The following is a 21,246-nucleotide window of genomic DNA, read 5'->3' on the forward strand; positions in this document are numbered from 1 at the left end:
TGGAATCACGTAACATGTCATATACTGTTTGGTCTAAAAAATCTGTTATCTTTATGGTCATGGTGAAAAGGGAATGCTTTGACTAAAGTCAGTAAAGTAAGTCTCAAATAGTCTATTGAAAGTGTGTAGGGCTAAAAAGATGGTAAAATGTGGCCTGAAGTGAATCTGACTAGATATACAGTTCTATGAATTTATTGTTTTTCAATAAATGTTTAATGATCATAGATTGGCCTGTTATCCAGTGAAACCTTTAACCTCAGGATCCACACTTCCGCAGGGCCGCCTTTAGCGATATCATCATCATGGGGTTCAGGGGTTATTACGGCTGCCGGTAGATCAGAACCAGATGTCAACTGCTCCTTCTTATTAAAGCTGGAGACAGGAAATAAAGGGAAGTAGAAAACACAGGATTCAAACAACACACACACACACACACCAGTTCTTTGTAAAGGTTATGCAAAGTTTTAGCAGACCAGCACAGGGATTAATTTAGTTACCAAATGACACGATTAGCCTGTCTAATCATTCTGACTGATAATGCTGGATGAGTCTCAGCCATACATACCTGGTTATCAAACAAGATACAAACAGTTTAAACACTTTAAAAATTTGTAGAAATTACCATCATGATTGACACATACTGTAGGTAAATACTACAGCAGTCTTTTAAAGCCACATGGAGAAGCCTTAGGGTAATAATTACTATAGACACGTTTTGTCAAACCTATGGAACCTAATGTTGTCCAACCAGGGATAAGAGAGGAACCTACTGAACCATACACTGTTCTTAACTCTAGCATTGTTGGGTACCACAATGATACACAGGCTATGAAATGACTACATGTATTGTTGAAATGTCTTTTAAAACTAGATTTGTTATTTTAGTCATTGATGATGAATGTGTTTGGATAACTGCATTGGACTTAATTGATCTGCCAATTAAAATGTACACTCCTCACTGTCCAGATGCTGGCTGAGAGAGACATAAGCACTGCAAGGCTTTCCACCAAATTACTTGGCCAAATTAAACAAGCAAAAAACAGTTTTGATAATTTTTTGAAGTAAAACATTATTGAAATAACATGTCACAAGATACTATAATTGGCATGGATGTATAGCCTATGTACCATTACTTCATATCCACAGGAGGCTGCTGAGGGGATGACGGCTCATAATGATGGCGTGAATGGAATGATAAACATATGGAAATCATGTGTTTTGATACTATTCGTTTCACATGGACAATGTGTTTTGATACTATTCGTTTCACATGGACAATGTGTTTTGATACTATTCGTTTCACATGGACAATGTGTTTTGATACTATTCGTTTCACATGGACAATGTGTTTTGATACTATTCGTTTCACATGGACAATGTGTTTTGATACTAATGGACAATGTTTTGATACTATTCGTTTCACATGGACAATGTGTTTTGATACTATTCGTTTCACATGGACAATGTGTTTTGATACTATTCGTTTCACATGGACAATGTGTTTTGATACTATTGGACAATGTGTTTCACATGGACAATGTGTTTTGATACTATTTGACAATGTGTTTTGATACTATTCGTTTCACAATGTGGACAATGTGTTTTGTTTTGATACTATTCGTTTCACATGGACAATGTGTTTTGATACTATTCGTTTCACATGGACAATGTGTTTTGATACTATTCGTTTCACATGGACAATGTGTTTTGATACTATTCGATGGACAATGTATTTTTGATACTATTCGTTTCAATGTGTTTTGATACTATTCGACATGGACAATGTGTTTTGATACTATTCGTTTCACATGGACAATGTGTTTTGATACTATTGTTTCACATGGACAATGTGTTTTGATACTATTCGTTTCACATGGACAATGTGTTTTGATACTATTCGTTTCACATGGACAATGTGTTTTGATACTATTCGTTTCACATGGACAATGTGTTTTGATACTATTCGTTTCACATGGACAATGTGTTTTGATACTATTCGTTTCACATGGACAATGTGTTTTGATACTATTCGTTTCACATGGACAATGTGTTTTGATACTATTCGTTTCACATGGACAATGTGTTTTGATACTATTCGTTTCACATGGACAATGTGTTTTGATACTATTCGTTTCACATGGACAATGTGTTTTGATACTATTCGTTTCACATGGACAATGTGTTTTGATACTATTCGTTTCACATGGACAATGTGTTTTGATACTATTCGTTTCACATGGACAATGTGTTTTGATACTATTCGTTTCACATGGACAATGTGTTTTGATACTATTCGTTTCACATGGACAATGTGTTTTGATACTATTCGTTTCACATGGACAATGTGTTTTGATACTATTCGTTTCACATGGACAATGTGTTTTGATACTATTCGTTTCACATGGACAATGTGTTTTGATACTACATTCACATGGACAATGTGGACAATGTGTTTTTGATACTATTATTCGTTTCACATGGACAATGTGTTTTGATACTATTCGTTTCACATGGACAATGTGTTTTGATACTATTCGTTTCACATGGACAATGTGTTTTGATACTATTCGTTTCACATGGACAATGTGTTTTGATACTATTCGTTTCACATGGACAATGTGTTTTGATACTATTCGTTTCACATGGACAATGTGTTTTGATACTATTCGTTTCACATGGACAATGTGTTTTGATACTATTCGTTTCACATGGACAATGTGTTTTGATACTATTCGTTTCACATGGACAATGTGTTTTGATACATGGACAATGTGTTTTGATTTTCACATGGACAATGTGTTTTGATACTATTCGTTTCACATGGACAATGTGTTTTGATACTATTCGTTTCACATGGACAATGGTTTTGATACAATGGACAATGTGTTTTGATACTATTCGTTTCACATGGACAATGTGTTTTGATACTATTCGTTTCACATGGACAATGTGTTTTGATACTATTCGTTTCACATGGACAATGTGTTTTGATACTATTCGTTTCACATGGACAATGTGTTTTGATACTATTCGTTTCACATGGACAATGTGTTTTGATACTATTCGTTTCACATGGACAATGTGTTTTGATACTATTCGTTTCACATGGACAATGTGTTTTGATACTATTCGTTTCACATGGACAATGTGTTTTACTATTCGTTTCATGGACAATGTGTTTTGATACTATTCGTTTCACATGGACAATGTGTTTTGATACTATTCGTTTCACATGGACAATGTGTTTTGATACTATTCGGGACAATGTGTTTTGATACTATTCGTTTCACATGGACAATGTGTTTTGATACTATTCGTTTCACATGGACAATGTGTTTTGATACTATTCGTTTCACATGGACAATGTGTTTTGATACTATTCGTTTCACATGGACAATGTGTTTTGATACTATTCGTTTCACATGGACAATGTGTTTTGATACTATTCGTTTGGACAATGTGTTTTGATACTATGGACAATGTGTTTTGATACTATTCGTTTCACATGGACAATGGATACAATGGACAATGTTTTGATACTATTCGTTTCACATGGACAATGTGTTTTGATGGACAATGTGTTTTGATACTATTCGTTTCACATGGACAATGTGTTTTGATACTATTCGTTTCACATGGACAATGTGTTTTGATACTATTCGTTTCACATGGACAATGTGTTTTGATACTATTCGTTTCACATGGACAATGTGTTTTGATACTATTCGTTTCACATGGACAATGTGTTTTGATACTATGGACAATGTGTTTTGATACTATTCGTTTCACATGGACAATGTGTTTTGATACTATTCGTTTCACATGGACAATGTGTTTTGATACTATTCGTTTCACATGGACAATGTGTTTTGATACTATTCGTTTCACATGGACAATGTGTTTTGATACTATTCGTTTCACATGGACAATGTGTTTTGATACTTCACATGGACAATGTGTTTTGATACTATTCGTTTCACATGGACAATGTGTTTTGATACTATTCGTTTCACATGGACAATGTGTTTTGATACTATTCGTTTCACATGGACAATGTGTTTTGATACATTCGTTTCACATGGACAATGTGTTTTGATACTATTCGTTTCACATGGACAATGTGTTTTGATACTATTCGTTTCACATGGACAATGTGTTTTGATACTATTCGTTTCACATGGACAATGTGTTTTGATACTATTTTCACATGGACAATGTGTTTTGATACTATTCGTTTCACATGGACAATGTGTTTTGATACTATTCGTTTCACATGGACAATGTGTTTTGATACTATTCGTTTCACATGGACAATGTGTTTTGATACTATTCGTTTCACATGGACAATGTGTTTTGATACTATTCGTTTCACATGGACAATGTGTTTTGATACTATTCGTTTCACATGGACAATGTGTTTTGATACTATTCGTTTCACATGGACAATGTGTTTTGATACTATTCGTTTCACATGGACAATGTGTTTTGATACTATTCGTTTCACATGGACAATGTGTTTTGATACTATTCGTTTCACATGGACAATGTGTTTTGATACTATTCGTTTCACATGGACAATGTGTTTTGATACTATTCGTTTCACATGGACAATGTGTTTTGATACAATGTGTTTTGATACTATTCGTTTCACATGGACAATGTGTTTTGACATGGACAATGTGTTTTGATACTATTCGTTTCACATGGACAATGTGTTTTGATACTATTCGTTTCACATGGACAATGTGTTTTGATACTATTCGTTTCACATGGACAATGTGTTTTGATACTATTCGTTTCACATGGACAATGTGTTTTGATACTATTCGTTTCACATGGACAATGTGTTTTGATACTATTCGTTTCACATGGACAATGTGTTTTGATACTATTCGTTTCACATGGACAATGTGTTTTGATACTATTCGTTTCACATGGACAATGTGTTTTTGTAGAACACTGGATCTGCTGTTACTAAAACAGTTACAAACGCACACCAAGCCCGTCACATATTGAGGATTATTTTAGAGGTGGCGCATCGCTATGCAGCGTCACTGGTTGGTTACTTCCATATAACTCAATGAGTACATTTGTCTCGTGCTCTCGTGTATTGGATACGTCAACTGAAGAGTATTTTTAGTCATGGTAAACATGTCATGTCACTGAGTAAGAACAAGTTTGTTTATTAGAAACTCGGTGTCAGACAAATGTAAAGCAAACTATGGGACAGTTTGTCCAAGGTCATTTGTGCCAATGTATCAATTGTTTCTAGACTATGGTGGTTTAATAAATGTGTGAAATTTAATTTACTGAAGTACAAACAGATGGTAATTCATTTATTGCATATTCAAATGTCAAAGTCACACAACCGCAAAATGCATGCAAGGAGCCTTTGCAACCTGCCAGCCAATGTTACACAGACCTTCTCACAATAGCAATAAAGCAGTTATATCAGTTATATCCTTCAGGATATTTGTATTTCTAACTTCAATATATACACCTAGATTTCACTTTAACTTAAAACAGTTTCAAATAGCGAGACAAACATTTACATCACACACACCAATTCTCAGTCTTTCAGGGCATTAGAATAATCATCTTTACTTTTTACAATAAAAATAAAACAGGACATTTGAAATCACCAGGGATGTAGGACACCTACTAAAAGAGGACATTCATAAGCAATGTGAAGTGTGGGGTTGAAGGTACAGGACTAGACCTCAGAGACAGCTCTAGTGTTACAACTCAGCATTAAACTACACAACTACAGCTACTGTATAGTTAACCTCTGCAATTTCCCAAAGGTGCTAACTAATTAAGTCCATCTCTTATACATGTCATTCATATTGGATAGGACCTTTACCTCTCCCTGAACAACTGCTACTCTGATGTCTACTCCCAAGTCCATAACCAACCACTAGAAGCTTGTCTATAGCTGAGAGGTAGAATAGGTATACACTATCTGGTTTGTAATTAGTGCAACTATGGCCTACACTATGCTAAGATACATTATTTTCACCATATTGCTTAAACCTATCCAACCCATTTAGAATTAGGCCTACACCTTCAGCTCCACTTCTTTATTTTTCACACAAAACAAGAAAAACAAAGATTCACTAGGAGAGGGCTAATAGGAGGGCTCGAGTGTTGCTGGGCAGACCTTAGTCCAACCTGATCTTCTGATTGGTCATCCTGTAGATGATGCTGTCATATCCTGGGTCCATGTTCCACAGGTTGTATGAGATGACGATAACAGCCAGGGCAAGGATGATCATCAGCCACAGCACGATGTTGAAGATCACGGCATACTCAAAGTTATACTTATAGGCCAGGTTATAGGGACTGCCAGGGTTACTCTGCAGGGGGTGAGAGGGATGTAGAGAAGATTGACATCCATTGAAACCATATCAATGAATTATGAAGATCCAAATATAACAGGCTTATGATCTGTGTAATAGCATAAATGTACATAGATCTACGTATAATTAAAAAAAAAAAAAATGCACTCACAATTTGTTTGGACTCCAGGATTGAGCGAGATTTCCTGGTAAGTGGCGCCTCAAAGTTCTTCACTGTGACAACCTCCACCACCGCGCTGTCACCATAAAGAGCAAACAAGTCCTCACCGAACTAAAGCACAGGAAGTTGAGAGAGACGTAGAACAAAGAAACCATGGAACAACAACAGTTGGTCTATATAAACATAACGAGAGAATGTTTTTATGGTCATCAACACTGAACAAAAATATAAAACACACCATGCATGTAACGAAATCAGTCCATTTAAAGAAATGAATTAGGACCTAATCTATAGATTTCATGTGATATGCATCAGTTGGTCACATACCTTTAAAGAAAATAAAGTAGAGTCGTGGATCAGAAAACCAGTCAGTATCAGGTGTGACTAGGGCTGTGGCGGTCACAAAATTTTGTCAGCCGGGGTTGGTCAAGCAAATAACTGTCGATCTCACTGTAATTGACCGTTAATTAAACCCATTTAGCATCTCCTGGCTTCCTACAAGACACTGATGCAGAACTTTGGAACATCTACATTTTAAAAAGTCTAATAAATCCATGTAATATAGCCTACACCTTCACAATAAATCCATGTAATATAGTCTACACCTTCCCAATACATCCATGTAATATAGCCTACACCTTCACAATAAATCCATGTAATATAGCCTACACCTTCACAATACATCCATGTAATATAGCCTACACCTTCACAATACATCCATGTAATATAGCCTACACCTTCACAATAAATCCATGTAATATAGCCTACACCTTCACAATAAATCCATGTAATATAGCCTACACCTTCACAATAAATCCATGTAATATAGCCTACACCTTCACAATAAATCCATGTAATATAGCCTACACCTTCACAATAAATCCATGTAATATAGCCTACACCTTCACAATAAATCCATCTAATATAGCCTACACCTTCACAATAAATCCATGTAATATAGCCCACACCTTCCCAATACATCCATGTAATATAGCCTACACCTTGACAATAAATCCATGTAATATAGCCTACACCTTGACAATACATCCATGTAATATAGCCTACACCTTGACAATAAATCCATGTAATATAGCCTACAACTTCACAATAAATCAGCATGATATGAAGAAAATGTAGTCTATTTCAGAAGAACAGAATAGCATACTGAGTTGTCCTTACGGTATGTTAGGTCCTGATCTAGCTATAACATATGGCTGTGGGCTACACTAGGTCATTTAGCAGAGAAGATCTGCTTAGAATTCCGTGGCATTATTTTACATTATTTCATAGTATGAAGAATACAACTGAACAAACCTGAATAAAATAGAATGTATATTTTCTCCAAACAATTTGTGACTATTCTGTGTTTAACGGTTAACAAATAAATAGGTACTATTATATGCTTAATTCAGAGTTATTAATGTAACTTTAGTTGTTCTACAAACATTGGGCTATACATTTCATTTTTAATATATTGTAAGGCTGCATGATGCGACTAATGTGGATTTGAAAAAAGTTGCTTGAAAGGCATCAGCTCTGCTTTTTTTGCGCAGGTTGCACACACTTCATCAGTCTCTCGTTCACAATTTCACAAGCACTTAATAACGCCCTAATGCACCCTAAAAAAAAATCCATGCCTTTTGCAGTCAGTGGCCATTGTGCCCTTGGCTGCGTCAGCCAACGGATGAGTAGGCCTAACAACAGCAGAAGCTCTAGCCTATGTCAACATACTATCCCATATAGTACAAAAGTTGACCTATTCTATTCTGAGGGAGGAATTAATAATCCAAACATAGTCTGGAACAGTTGGTGATACAATAAATCCCAAATTAATACAACCACTAGCATAAAAAAAATGCTTTTATTATAAAGGTGCATTTCACACTGTATGTCTGCCAGTTAGGGTCTACACCCCTTGTAAAGCGGATTAATGTGCTTCATTTTAAGAAGTTATTTGGCCACTTTAGTTGTGATACATAGCTTATGAAAACATATAGGCAGGCCTATGGGCCAGGCTACATGAGGTGTGCGACTACGATTAGAAAAAGTCGCAAAAAAAGGCGATGTTTCTTATGCTGGGCATCATTCACAAGTGATAAAATATCATTCACAAGTGATAGGCTAATATAGTCCCATCTATTCTTGATTTAATCTTTTCTTCACATATACTAAATAATAAGGGAAATGTGTTTTGATTTAGAATGGACCATTATCATGCAAGTCTCAAAACAGTGGCAGCGGGAAAAATGCACTTAAGTAGCAAATGGAGAAGGCTTTTCCCATGGTTCATTTTCATGCCAGCCAGGTAGCTGGCCGGGCACGAACTCCTGTTGTAAAGAGAAGCAATCTGCTTAATATTAGGAAAGTTGAGAAATAAATATAGTAGGCCTAGCTTATATAAAGCTGATGGGATCCTCCTCTTTTTAGTAGAGGCCATCACTTTGTTCTCACGCAATTGCATAGCAGAGAGAAATGTTGCGCAACATGAGCTCATAGCCTTTCATGAAGTGTTTGATTAGATTTTCAGTTACATTGATGTCAGAGTGACAATAGAGTACTGAGTACCAGGTAGTTAGCAAGTTTGGTAGGCTACTAATGACCATCAACAGCATCACTCACGTGGAATTTGACTGCCTTCATGACAGGTGACCGCCGGTGTGGCAGTAATACGGTCACCGCAACAGCCCTAGGTGTGACCACCATTTCCCTCATGCAGCGTGACACATCTCCATCTCAGAGTTGATCAGGCTGTTGATTGTGGCCTGTGGAATGTTGTTCTACTCCTCTTCAATGGCTGTGTGAAGTTGCTGGATATTGGAGGGAACTGGAAGATACTGCTGTATACATCGATCCAGAGCATCCCAAACATGCTCAATGGGTGACATGTCTGGTGAGTACACAGGCCATGGAAGAACTGGGACATTTTCAGCTTTGCATTATCATGCTGAAACGTGATGGCGGCAGATGAGTGGCACGACAATGGGCCTCAGGATCATCACGTTATCGCTGTGCATTTAAATTGCCATCAATAAAATGCAATTGTGTTCATTGTCTGTAGCTTATGTCTGCCCATACCATAAACCCACCGCCACCATGCACTCTGTTCACAACATTGACATCAGCAAACCACTCACCCACACAAAGCCATACTGCCCGGTACAGCTGAAACTTGGATTCCACCTTGAAGATCACACTCCAGAGTGCAGGTGGACATCAAAGGTGAGCATTTGCCCACTGAAGTCGGTTACTACGCCAAACTGCAGTCAGGTCAAGACCATGGTGAGGAAGGCGAGCACACAGATGAGCTTCCCTGAGACGGTTTCTGACAGTTTATGCTAAAATTATTTGGTTGCGCAAACCCACAGTTTCATCAGCGGTCCAGGTGGCTGGTCTCAAACGATCCCGCAGGTAAAGAAGCTGGATGTGGAGATCCTAGGCTGGCGTGATTTCACGTGATTTGCGGTTGTGAGGCCAGATGGGCATACTGCCAAATTCTCTAAAACGAAGTTGGAGGTGGCTTATGGGAGAGCAATGAACATTCAAGTCTCTGGCAACAGCTCTGGTGGACATTCCTGCAGTCAGCATGCCAATCTGTGGCATTATGTTGCTGTGAGAGAAAACTGCACATTTTTGGGATTATCTTGGCAAAGGAGAAATGCACACTAACATGGATGCAAAATTTCAGAGCTCTTTTATTTCAGCTCATGAAACATGGGACCAACACTTTATATATTGTGTTTATATTTTTGTTCAGTGTACATAAATTGATTTTACAACCATAAACCATTGTCTTCTGTACTTGGCCATTTAGGAGTAAGTCACACCACTAAGACGTGTTATGAATACAGTATGGGCATTCCCCCTTGTGCTTACCTTCTGTAGGACATTGGCCAGAATGGCAGTGGCGTCTTGGTACTGAGAGGAGTCCTGTCCGTAGCGGCGGCCCAGCTCCTCCAGACCAGACAGCTCCAGGGAGTACAGGTCAGGGGAGTGGTCCTTGGCCAGGTGCCTGTGTCTCTGCAGCTACAGGGGTGTGGGGGGGTAGACGACCAACATTAGCCGCTAATGAAGAAGCAGAACATGCTGTGAGGCTCTGGGGATGGCACTGCTGTGCTCAGATTTAAATAATCCAATGCCCCTGTGCCCAACAAATGATATATTCAGAGTCTTACCAGGGCAGTGATGTCATGTAGAACCTGGACCTCAGACAGGAAGAGCAGATCAGCCTATAGGGAGAGAGAAAAGTCAGAGGTCAACATTTGAAGTGGTCAACCCTTACTGTTCTTGTTCACTTTTACAGAGGGACACAGACAGAACTAGCACTATTTATGCATGGTATACCGGTACCACGGTAATATCATGGTATCAAAACGCCATGATATTTATGATAGCAACATTTTAAAACACCGTAGTAACGTTTCATATGATACCGAGCTAACTGTTAGGGCAGTTATAAAACATGTATTAAGTCAGTTTATAAATTGTAAAAAATATTTAAAAATTAAGCAACAGCAACTAGTCTCTTGTATCCCATGGTAGCAGTGATCTGCCAGCCATATCCCCCATCATTTACATTTGAGTAATTTAGCAGATGCTCTTATCCAGAGCGACTTACAGTAAGTAGTGAGTGCATGCATATTATACCTTCTCCGTACTCGTCCCCAAGTGGGAATCAAACCCACAAAACTGGAGTTGCAAGTGCCATGCTCTACCAACTGAGCCACACGGGACTCACCTGCATCACTCACCTGGGGGGGCGGATGCAGACCCTGATAAGTCTAGTGGTGTGGGGGCTGTGCTTTGGCAAAGTGGGTGGGGTTATATCCTTCCTGTTTGGCCCTGTCCTCGGATGGGGCCACAGTGTCTCCTGTCCCCTCCTGTCTCAGCCTCCAGTATTTATGCTGCAGTAGTTTGTGTCAGGGGGCTAGGGTCAGTTTGTTATATCTGGAGTACTTCTCCTGTCCTATTCGGTGTCCTGTGTGAATCTAAGTGTGCGTTCTCTAATTCTCTCCTTTCTTTCTCTCTCTCGGAGGACCTGAGCCCTAAGACCATGCCCCAGGACTACCTGACATGATGACTCCTTGCTGTCCCCAGTCCACCTGGCCATGCTGCTGCTCCAGTTTCAACTGTTCTGCCTTACTATTATTCGACCATGCTGGTCATTTATGAACATTTGAACATCTTGGCCATGTTCTGTTATAATCTCCACCCGGTACAGCCAGAAGAGGACTGGCCACCCCACATAGCCTGGTTCCTCTCTAGGTTTCTTCCTAGGTTTTGGCCTTTCTAGGGAGTTTTTCCTAGCCACCGTGCTTCTACACCTGCATTGCTTGCCGTTTGGGGTTTTAGGCTGGGTTTCTGTACAGCACTTTGAGATATCAGCTGATGTACGAAGGGCTATATAAATACATTTTATTTGATTTGATTCTGTTGTTACATTTGATACATTGGAGCAGCACTCAGAGCAAGCTAAGTTTATACGCCGTATATCATTTCCTCCCTGTTATAACCAACAGCACAGGCCAGTCATAGGCTTTACAAGTCTGTTGTCAAACAGCAGTGCCAGAGGAAACACTTTGTGACAGTCATGCTTGCAGCGTTACAGCTTAGAGAAACAGCTTGTCTTTGCTCAAACAGGGGAACAAATATGACTCATTACCAGAGCTACCTTTTTTTCTTCCTTGTGTTTTAAACTAATCCCATGCCGCTAATTGCTTTGACAACATTGCAGTCATGTTACCTAGCTAGTTAAGAACCTGGTAACAACAGCAGCAACCTGGTAACAACAACCTGGTAATTTGACACTAGGTCTAGGCAAATTTGATTGGCACAGGAAGAAAGGAAAAGTGTCTGCTACTTTTGAGATGTGAATCAAAGGTATGAGTCATATGGTCTAATGTAAGCCTAAACTATCACACAGTTCTTTCTGGTACTCCTTACATTCTGCTTGGTGTCAAACGTTTTTTAAAGTTGGGAGCAGTGTGTATGTGTGTGGGAGAGAGAGTGTGTGTTTATGAGAGAGAGTGTGTGAGGGAGGTAGAGAGTGTGTGTGTGTGTGTGTGTGTGTTTTTGAGGCAAACAGAGTGTGTGTGCGTGTCTGAATGTATGTTAACTGAAGAGTAAAAACAGTTTAATGCAGTGTTTTCCCCCTTACTGCTACAATGAAAGCAGATTATGGATGTATATTCCTTCCTCCTATTCCTCCAGCCAAATATCAGCAAATCAGCCATTCTACACAGTATTCTATTATACAGCTAACAGTGTTGTGGCGAAATCTGCTCGGAGCTTTCACCGTGCGCTGCCACTTTAAGAGCGCATGAGCAGTAAGGAAGGAGGAAATAAAGAGAGCTCGTTCAGCTCTTTGGGGAGGAACTCTTGGGTGGCGCGACAGTTTGATTGTGTGTGCTGTGCTGCAGAAGTTGTGTTTGTTTTCAGCGTTTGTAGTTTGTAAAGTATTTAACTCAATCATCGGTGTGATCGCTTTAGATCGTGTAGCAACATTGTAGCGAAGCTTTAACATACAAACCATGGGACAGTCAGACACCGGCAGGCCTGAAGACCACAGCTAAGATGTATCTTTTTCTCTCTTTCTCTTCCCTCTCATTCCAGTGCTTTACCCTGCAACAGACTCTCTATTTTTTAAATGCACTTCCCATTGAAGTTCATTAGAGCTGGACTATTATTTCCCTGCCAGAAGTATTTGGATGGACATTTTAGTAGGTTACTTGCAAGTTGTATATTATGTGAACTGTATTGAGGTGGGGTGTACTAATGACATGTGGCCGAGAAGACTGTGGACATTTTTAAGGCCTTCGTTGTGTCGATGAACACCCCCCACATTCATACCCTCTGCACTCATCCACTAGAAAATAATACAGATTATTGTAAATCCTATGTTGATGACTGGGTTTGTTCTTGTATGAAGTTGCTGTTGAATTGCTCTGCCATTATTAGTATTATTGTATGAGGTATTCTTGTTTGGGTTACCACTGTGCTGTGATGTGGGTTTTATATGGTGTGTATTCTCTTTTCTTCTTTCTTTACCCCCCTCTAATAAATACCGCTACAGTGTGAAGTTAAATTCAATATGTGTATTGAGTAGAAGTGTTAAAATCAGTGAGTTTGTTTTGCACATGCGCGTAACGTTTAGAAAACGGGAATACGTGTTGGGGGACGGGCCAAAAAGGACGCTAGGCTACTGAATTTTCTACCCTGTTGTATTGCGATACTAGTCAGTATCGTGACACTTGGCCTGGTATCATTAGTATCGTGACGAGACTAATGCATGTACCTCAGCATTGCGGCTGAGGGAGTTCAGTGGCAGGGAGGCGAGCACAGAGCCATCCTGGGAGAGACGAGCACGAATCTGCTGCAGGGTCACAGGCAGGTCCTCAAACACAGCATTGGCCTTTCCCAGCATGTACAGCCTCTAGACACACATACACAGGATAACATTACCATGACCTGCACATACCCACCCCCTGTATAATACAACACAGCGACACACACTCAGGTGCTCATCCAATAATGTGCTGGTGTATACAGTACCTCCTCGCTAGGGGCCAGCTGGAGCACCACAGGAGTGTCCTCAGCAAAGAGAGTGTGAACCGTCTCAGCCACACTGTCCAGGGTGAAGGGCACCGGCTGCAGGAGAGAGAACAAGGGATATGTTATTAATAGAGCTTCTGTGAAGAATCTGATTAAAAGGAATCTCTTAAAAGGAACTTTGCTACTCCCCAAACACCACCTTACTGATTGGAACTCTGGTCACACTCACATTCTCCAGGGGGTAGGAGGCCACACTCTGGGGCAGGGCCAGGCTGTCCACCCCCCGCACCACCACCAGCACGTTGGCCCTGGGACGCTGGAACAAAGGACCTGCCCGGAGGCCTGGCCAGGAGAGATCCTACACACACACAGACACAATACACAAGATTTTAGTATATAATATACAAAAAATTATGCTTGCGCACCTGCACAACAATTGGATCAGTGTGTGTACCTCCTGGACGGAGAAACCCATAGTTAGAGCCACCATATCTGGAATCTTCTCCCCTGATATCGGCCAGTCTCCCTTTTGGAAGGACACATACTCAGGGGCCTGCAATATGGTGAGGCTGTCCCCCTGAACACCTGAGGAAATACAGAAGGAACAAATCTATAAACAACTTCCAATAACGTCTAAACAGCAAAGGTCATTCCATACTGTGTGTGGAGGGGACACCAGGGCCACATACCTAGCTATATCATAAGACTATGGAGGTTAATCTAGGTCGGTTCTGACAGTATAGTGTTGCTATTTGGTCCCACTTGACTGTTAATTAAAAACAGCGAATTACACTGTTTTATGGATGGCAGAGCCGGGCAACAGTAGCTAGTCAGCCGGAGTCTCGTGACTGGGAAAAAGCAGAATAATGTTTGAGGAAGTTGAGTGAATCAGATATTGGTATGCCGTCTGTCACATGATACTGAACTGGCTAGTTGCTCCCCAGAGAGTCTGGTTAATTTGACAGCTAAAAATGAACCGATGGATGGCTAGATATTGTTGTTGAGAACGACAAAAGGGGTCAAACTGCGGGAAATGGCTCACGTTAGCCGGCGATTATGTCGTCCCACTCCCAGCTGGTGCGGGTTGCTGTCTGTCAAATTGACGTTAGCTAGCTAGCATCCTAGGGCAATTAGGCCCAACAAGCAAATGATTGCTTACTATCTTTCTATCAACAGGATTGGAAGTGTTTTTCCAAATCGGATTATCATTTATTCAGCAGTAACTAGCTAGCTATTTCCTGTATTTAGCTAGCTATCAATTTCAAGCAGAGAACTCTCTACTAGTAACAACGTTATCTGCATGAGATCATTTCCAGAAAACCATCTAGATCAGTAGGTAAATAATCAGAAGATTTCCATCTCTTATACCTGACGTAAAAGCTGAGCAGAAGATAAGCGCTACGGTGAATACAGCCTCCATCCTTCGGCGATTTTCCAGCGACATCTTTCTCCTTGCTCTAACGTCAATCAACTGACTCGCTTGTCACGAACGTGGTAGCAATGCATGATGGGTATGAATTGGTAATCTGCAGAAATTACATTGATTGATTTCTGCAATTATTTTAATTGTATGGCTATTGCAATATGGAGCTGCTTGTCTCCGTACTTTTACATTTTCCGGTAATGAAAAGCAATACCACAAGCAGGGTCTATTCGATATACTGTAGTACAGTGGTCACCAAGCTTTTCTGAGTCTAGATCACTTTGTGAGTCAAAATGCAAACCGAGATTTACCCCTCAGATTTTGTATACAATATAAAACATGTTAATCAATGCCACATTAACCAATTAAAACAGTTCTGAGGCAATGATGTTTGTGCAGTAGGCTATAGGCCCAATACATTATCACTGCATATTGGCTGTGCTTCAATTGCCCTGCAAATGTTGTTCTTTTTAGATAATTTTGAAATTATATTGAAAAAAATGTAGGTACAGTAAATGATCACACTATTAACATATCATTTGTTGTATTACTTGTGAGGCACAGCTGAGTGTGCATTAAAAAAAGCGGAGCCTTTTTTGTGTGTGTCTAGTGGCCTGCATTTGATGGTCAGTGTGAGGCGAGGGGGGGTAGTGTCATTCTGAGTATTTTCGGTGAGCCGGTTCATTTGGCTCCCAAACGGTTAAAAATGCTTAAAAATCTACATAGAACCATGAACAAATTGCAAACCTCAAAAGGTAGGCTACCATTGTGTAATGAAATGCGTGTTCAAATACATTTAACCTGGATTCATTATTACATATCCTGGGAAATCGTACACATTCACCCTCTTTAGAGAATTATTTTGTAAATCATCTGCGGAAAAACGTTGTTTTGAGTTCAAAAAGCAGTTGTAGCAGTATGCAAATTATGGAGCCAAATCGAGCGGCGATGAGGCTGCCTCTCATCCGGCTCACTGACATGTCCCTCCGCTCATATTTATTTATTTTATTTTTTATTTCACCTTTATTTAACCAGGTAGGCAAGTTGAGAACAAGTTCTCATTTACAATTGCGACCTGGCCAAGATAAAGCAAAGCAGTTCGACACATACAACGACACAGAGTTAGACATGGAGTAAAACAAACATACAGTCAATAATACAGTATAAACAAGTCTATATACAATGTGAGCAAATGAGGTGAGAAGGGAGGTAAAGGCAAAAAGGCCATAGTGGCAAAGTAAATACAATATAGCAAGTAAAACACTGGAATGGTCGATTTGCAATGGAAGAATGTGCAAAGTAGAAATAAAAATAATGGGGTGCAAAGGAGCAAAATTAATTAATTAAATACAGTAGGGAAAGAGGTAGTTGTTTGGGCTAAATTATAGGTGGGTTAGGTACAGGTGCAGTAATCTGTGAGCTGCTCTGACAGTTGGTGCTTAAAGCTAGTGAGGGAGATAAGTGTTTCCAGTTTCAGAGATTTTTGTAGTTCGTTCCAGTCATTGGCAGCAGAGAACTGGAAGGAGAGGGGGCCAAAGAAAGAATTGGTTTTGGGGGTGACTAGAGAGAGATATATATACCTGCTGGAGCGTGTGCTACACGTGGGAGATGCTATGGTGACCAGTGAGCTGAGATATTCCTCGATAATAAAAAATACACAATCTTATCGGAACACTTTTCTATACTCATTCATTCAGTGGCGATTTTAGTATTTAAATATTGATGCCGCAACAAACCCCAAAAAGTGTGGGACGCATGTCAGCAAAGTCACAACACAACACTAAACAATACATTAATTGCACTATAACGGTGACAAACGGTGCCCATAGGGCCTACATAAAGCTGTCCCAACACCTTACCACTGCTACACCTGCCAATCAGCGGAGCCTTGTCTGGCTGAGAAACAGTTAATTCAGACTCATTTACTGCCTTTAAAAAAACACAGCTGATCTGGCTGACTTGCTTAAACAAATGTGGTTTCTACTTACAATTGAGATGTACAAGCTATGGCATAAGGGGATGACAAACGGATAACAGGCAATCCGTAATTTTGATTAAGACATTAATGAGTGAGCTAGGATGGAGTAGTCAGTGTAACTATTTATTCAGCACTTTTGAAATGTCAATTTTTTATTTTTTTTATTTCACCTTTATTTAACCAGGTAAGCTAGTTGAGAACAAGTTCTCATTTACAACTACGACCTGGCCAAGGTAATGCAAAGCAGTGCGACACAAACAACAACACAGAGTTACACATGGAATAAACAAGCATACAGTCAATAACACAATATATAAAAAAAGAAAGTATATATACAGTGTGTGCAAATGGCGTGAGGAGGTAGGCAATAAATAGGCCATAGTAGTGTCATGACGTCGCCCTCTTTGAGTACAGCGATCACTCCCCGCTCTCTGCTTCTACAACCAGACTGCTGTGGTCAGAGGTCGTACATTTCGGAGAAGACCTCATGGACACACAGTTATAGAGAGTAGTTTTTCATGGAGACAAAGGATATCCTTCCACCTCACAGAACTTGAGGTGCGAACAAATTTCATGTTCCAGAGAAAGTGTAAAAGATCAGTGAAGAATCCAGCTACAACCTGGTGCGTTTGTCACAACTTGGCAAGCTCAAGAGAGACGATGTGGCCACATTACCATAACGCTGTTTATATAATAGCCTCAGATATGAGGTTTACATCTAATTGTTGTATAAGATGAATGAGTGAGTATGATACTGTTTGTATAATTGTGTAATATGATTGTGGACTGTTTAATGAAGAAAAATACAATTCCCTTTTGATTTGAACAAAATCAGAGGACCGCCCCTGAGCCCAGTTAGGGTCAGACATCCTGGGACAGCCCTCATCTACCATTCCGAATAAAACCCAACTTTGAGAAATTATCGTCAGACCATGTTTTTCTCCATTAGGGGAGGACAAAGGTTGTAGACCGAGCTTACCTTAATTACGAGATGGCTAAATGTTGTAGAATCTTTTAACCATACCACATGGTTAAACTCTTAGACTATCGATACCGACAGAATAAGAACAAGTCTTTGATATTTTTTACTAGTCTGCAGCTAGGAATTTGGTAACATTGAACGTGAAGAACGACAACCACCGAAACATCCATTCTATAACGAATGTCAATTTGAACTATCCCCTCTAACCAAGACAGAGAGAGAGAGAGATGTAGAGAGACGGGCAATTCTACAAAAGAAAGACTTTTCACCAGCAATCAAGACGACACACTGAGCGTAAATATATATATTGATTGCAATTGTTCCCGAATGAGTGAGCGTTCATGTGTAAAGGATTAGCATTTTAATTGTTATAATTATTACTCTGTAGTGACTTCTTGGTCGACCCCCCCCCCATTTCCCCTTTGTCTAACAAGCCGCAATACCGGTTCAGCCCACTAGGGCACATTTTCATGTAACCACATTTACCAAGTTTGTTGGTTTGTTTATGCATTTCTGTGAATTACTTAGTTATAAATAAATTATTTAAGACAATTGATGTATGTGACTCATAGTGAAGACTGGGTTCGTGCAGATAACCAACAATTTCCGACGTTTGGAATGAGACTAACGTGAGGTAAAATAAATAAATCATTAATCAGAAGACTATTGATCAGATATGGGTCTATAATAGTTTGGGTCTAGAGTGTCATGTACAGCAACAGAATTCAGAACATGGGCCGTTCTTACAGTTTTCTCCCTGTACACCAAGTGAGAGCTTGGAAAGAGGGCCGAGTTCCGTTTTTACAATTCCGAGTTGGATGAAAGTTCAAAGCGTATTTTCCCAGTCATAGGTCGTTTTTCCAGTTGTCTTGAACTGACTAAAGTCAGATTTTTCAGTTCCGAGTTAACAGTTGTTTTGAGCACGGCAAGTAGCCTAGTGGTTAGAGCATTGGACTAGTAACCGAAAGGATGCAAGATTGAATCGCTGAGTTGACAAGGTAAACATCTGTCATTCTGCCCTGAACAAGGCAGTTAACCCACTGTTCCTAGGCTGTCATTGAAAATAAGAATTTGTTCTTAAATTGACTTGCGTAGTTAAATAAAGGTACAATAAATAAATAAAATATCATGCTTCACTGACAGCATGTTGAATGTTTATAATTTTAAACTATGAAAAGAGACCCTTAATCTTAGACTTGATACCACACAGCCACTCCACTGAATAGCAGGCTAATGATTACTTTGCAATGCTTGCAGTTAGCCACTGACTCCTTCCAAACCACTCATTGTTGAATTTGCGATTTCCAACTTGTTGTGTAGTGTTTATGACCAATGGCCGATGAGCACCGATATGTGTGATCTATAATTTCTCTTCATTATTTCTCTTCATATTACAAGGATTAAAAAGGATTTGCCAGTAGATTGTCGACTTGATTCATGACTGCTAGCTAAGATTTTGAAAGGATGTTGACATAATCAGTCCAATCAATGCTACTGTAGATATAATGTGATTTGACATAATTTTATCTATGGCCAATGACCTTGAGCCTTCTTGAATGGGCACTTCTAATGTAATTCTATGGTAGCACCCAAGGGGCTAGAATTTTTAGGTCTACCCTTAGACTTGGCGGTGACGTAGTGTCCCCATGAGTGACAGAACACTGGGCCAATCACGGCGCAACACTACATATTTTCTGCTGGCTTGTCCCACCACCACAGAAAGCACTGAACTAGGCTGAAACAACTGCATTTTGGAGCTGCCTTACTCAAGAAAACAAAAAAGAGACCATGTTTGTATGCAGCTTTATTAACTCAAGTTCTAACTTCAGAGTTCTACCTTCAGACACATGAAACGGTTCAAAATGGGAACGCTTTGCCTCCCCGGCGCTAGGACTGCTGAATCAAGAGTGCCTACCACCAACAGCGCGAAACGAATAAAACAAATAGGAACACAAAGGTTTATCATTGTTTTTTTTAACAGAAATGTTAGGTGATCGACTAGGAATGCCTTGGAGATCGATCTGTGGTTGGGTGCCCGCTGAGGTAGTACATCAGTGTTCACGTTCTCTTCACCAGTAATACCAAGTACATCCACTGAGTGGGGGTATTTGAACATACATAAACCAACCAGGGTCCATTTAGGCCAGCGATTGGCAACTCCAGTCCTCAGGGGCCAGAGTGTTGTCACTTTTTCCGCCATCCCTAGAAAACACAGCTGATGAAACTAATTGTGTTCTAGAGTAAAGATCATGATTATTTGATTATTGGAGTCAGGTGTGTTAGCTGGAGTTGGGGCAAAAGTGACATCACTCTGGCCCCAGAGGACTGGAGTTGCCATCCCTGATTTAGGACTACTAAGGATGTAATTCCAAGGATTTGTGAATGTCAGGGTCATATTCTGAATGTAAAGTCATTTTTATTGAATTTTATGGTCAGCTTTATCCCATTTGATGTTCAATCATTTGCTTTCTTTGCAAACTTGTCACCTCCACAAAACAGTATCTATGAAAGCTGTGTGTTTATCCAGGCTGTTGGCTTCATTTGGCTTAAGGGAGTCTAGTCTTGTTCTTGATTAGGCTACTGCATCTCCCCTCCACCCCCTTATCCTTGAGCATTCAGGATGGGGCTCAGAACGGTCTAGCTACATTAAACAAGTATGCAGGTATGTGTGCAGGTGAAATATAGAAGCAGCCCAACTTTTCCACCAACTCTCTGGAGGTCTTTGTAGGTCGAGACAGATTGGGTCTAGAAAAGCCAGGGACATATATGCCTTATGTCCAAAGCTTAGATGGGTCC

General features: G+C 39.8%; 1 protein-coding gene across 1 annotated transcript; it reads right to left on the minus strand.

Moving 5' to 3' along the window:
- Nucleotides 1-5,321: 5,321 nt before the first annotated feature.
- On the minus strand, nucleotides 5,322-15,604 carry LOC118386176 (renin receptor-like). The gene is made up of 9 exons (XM_035773681.2): nucleotides 15,436-15,604; nucleotides 14,522-14,652; nucleotides 14,297-14,425; nucleotides 14,068-14,163; nucleotides 13,811-13,948; nucleotides 10,692-10,745; nucleotides 10,393-10,542; nucleotides 6,511-6,630; nucleotides 5,322-6,356 (listed from the first exon to the last, which is right to left on the minus strand). Exons 1-9 carry the CDS (start codon nucleotides 15,509-15,511, stop codon nucleotides 6,162-6,164), a joined length of 1,089 nt encoding a protein of 362 aa, XP_035629574.1. The 5' UTR covers nucleotides 15,512-15,604; the 3' UTR covers nucleotides 5,322-6,161.
- Between the last annotated feature and the right edge of the window lie 5,642 nt (nucleotides 15,605-21,246).

This window comes from Oncorhynchus keta, chromosome 7 (assembly GCF_023373465.1).
Source record: "Oncorhynchus keta strain PuntledgeMale-10-30-2019 chromosome 7, Oket_V2, whole genome shotgun sequence".
Taxonomy (NCBI): Eukaryota; Metazoa; Chordata; class Actinopteri; order Salmoniformes; family Salmonidae; genus Oncorhynchus; species Oncorhynchus keta.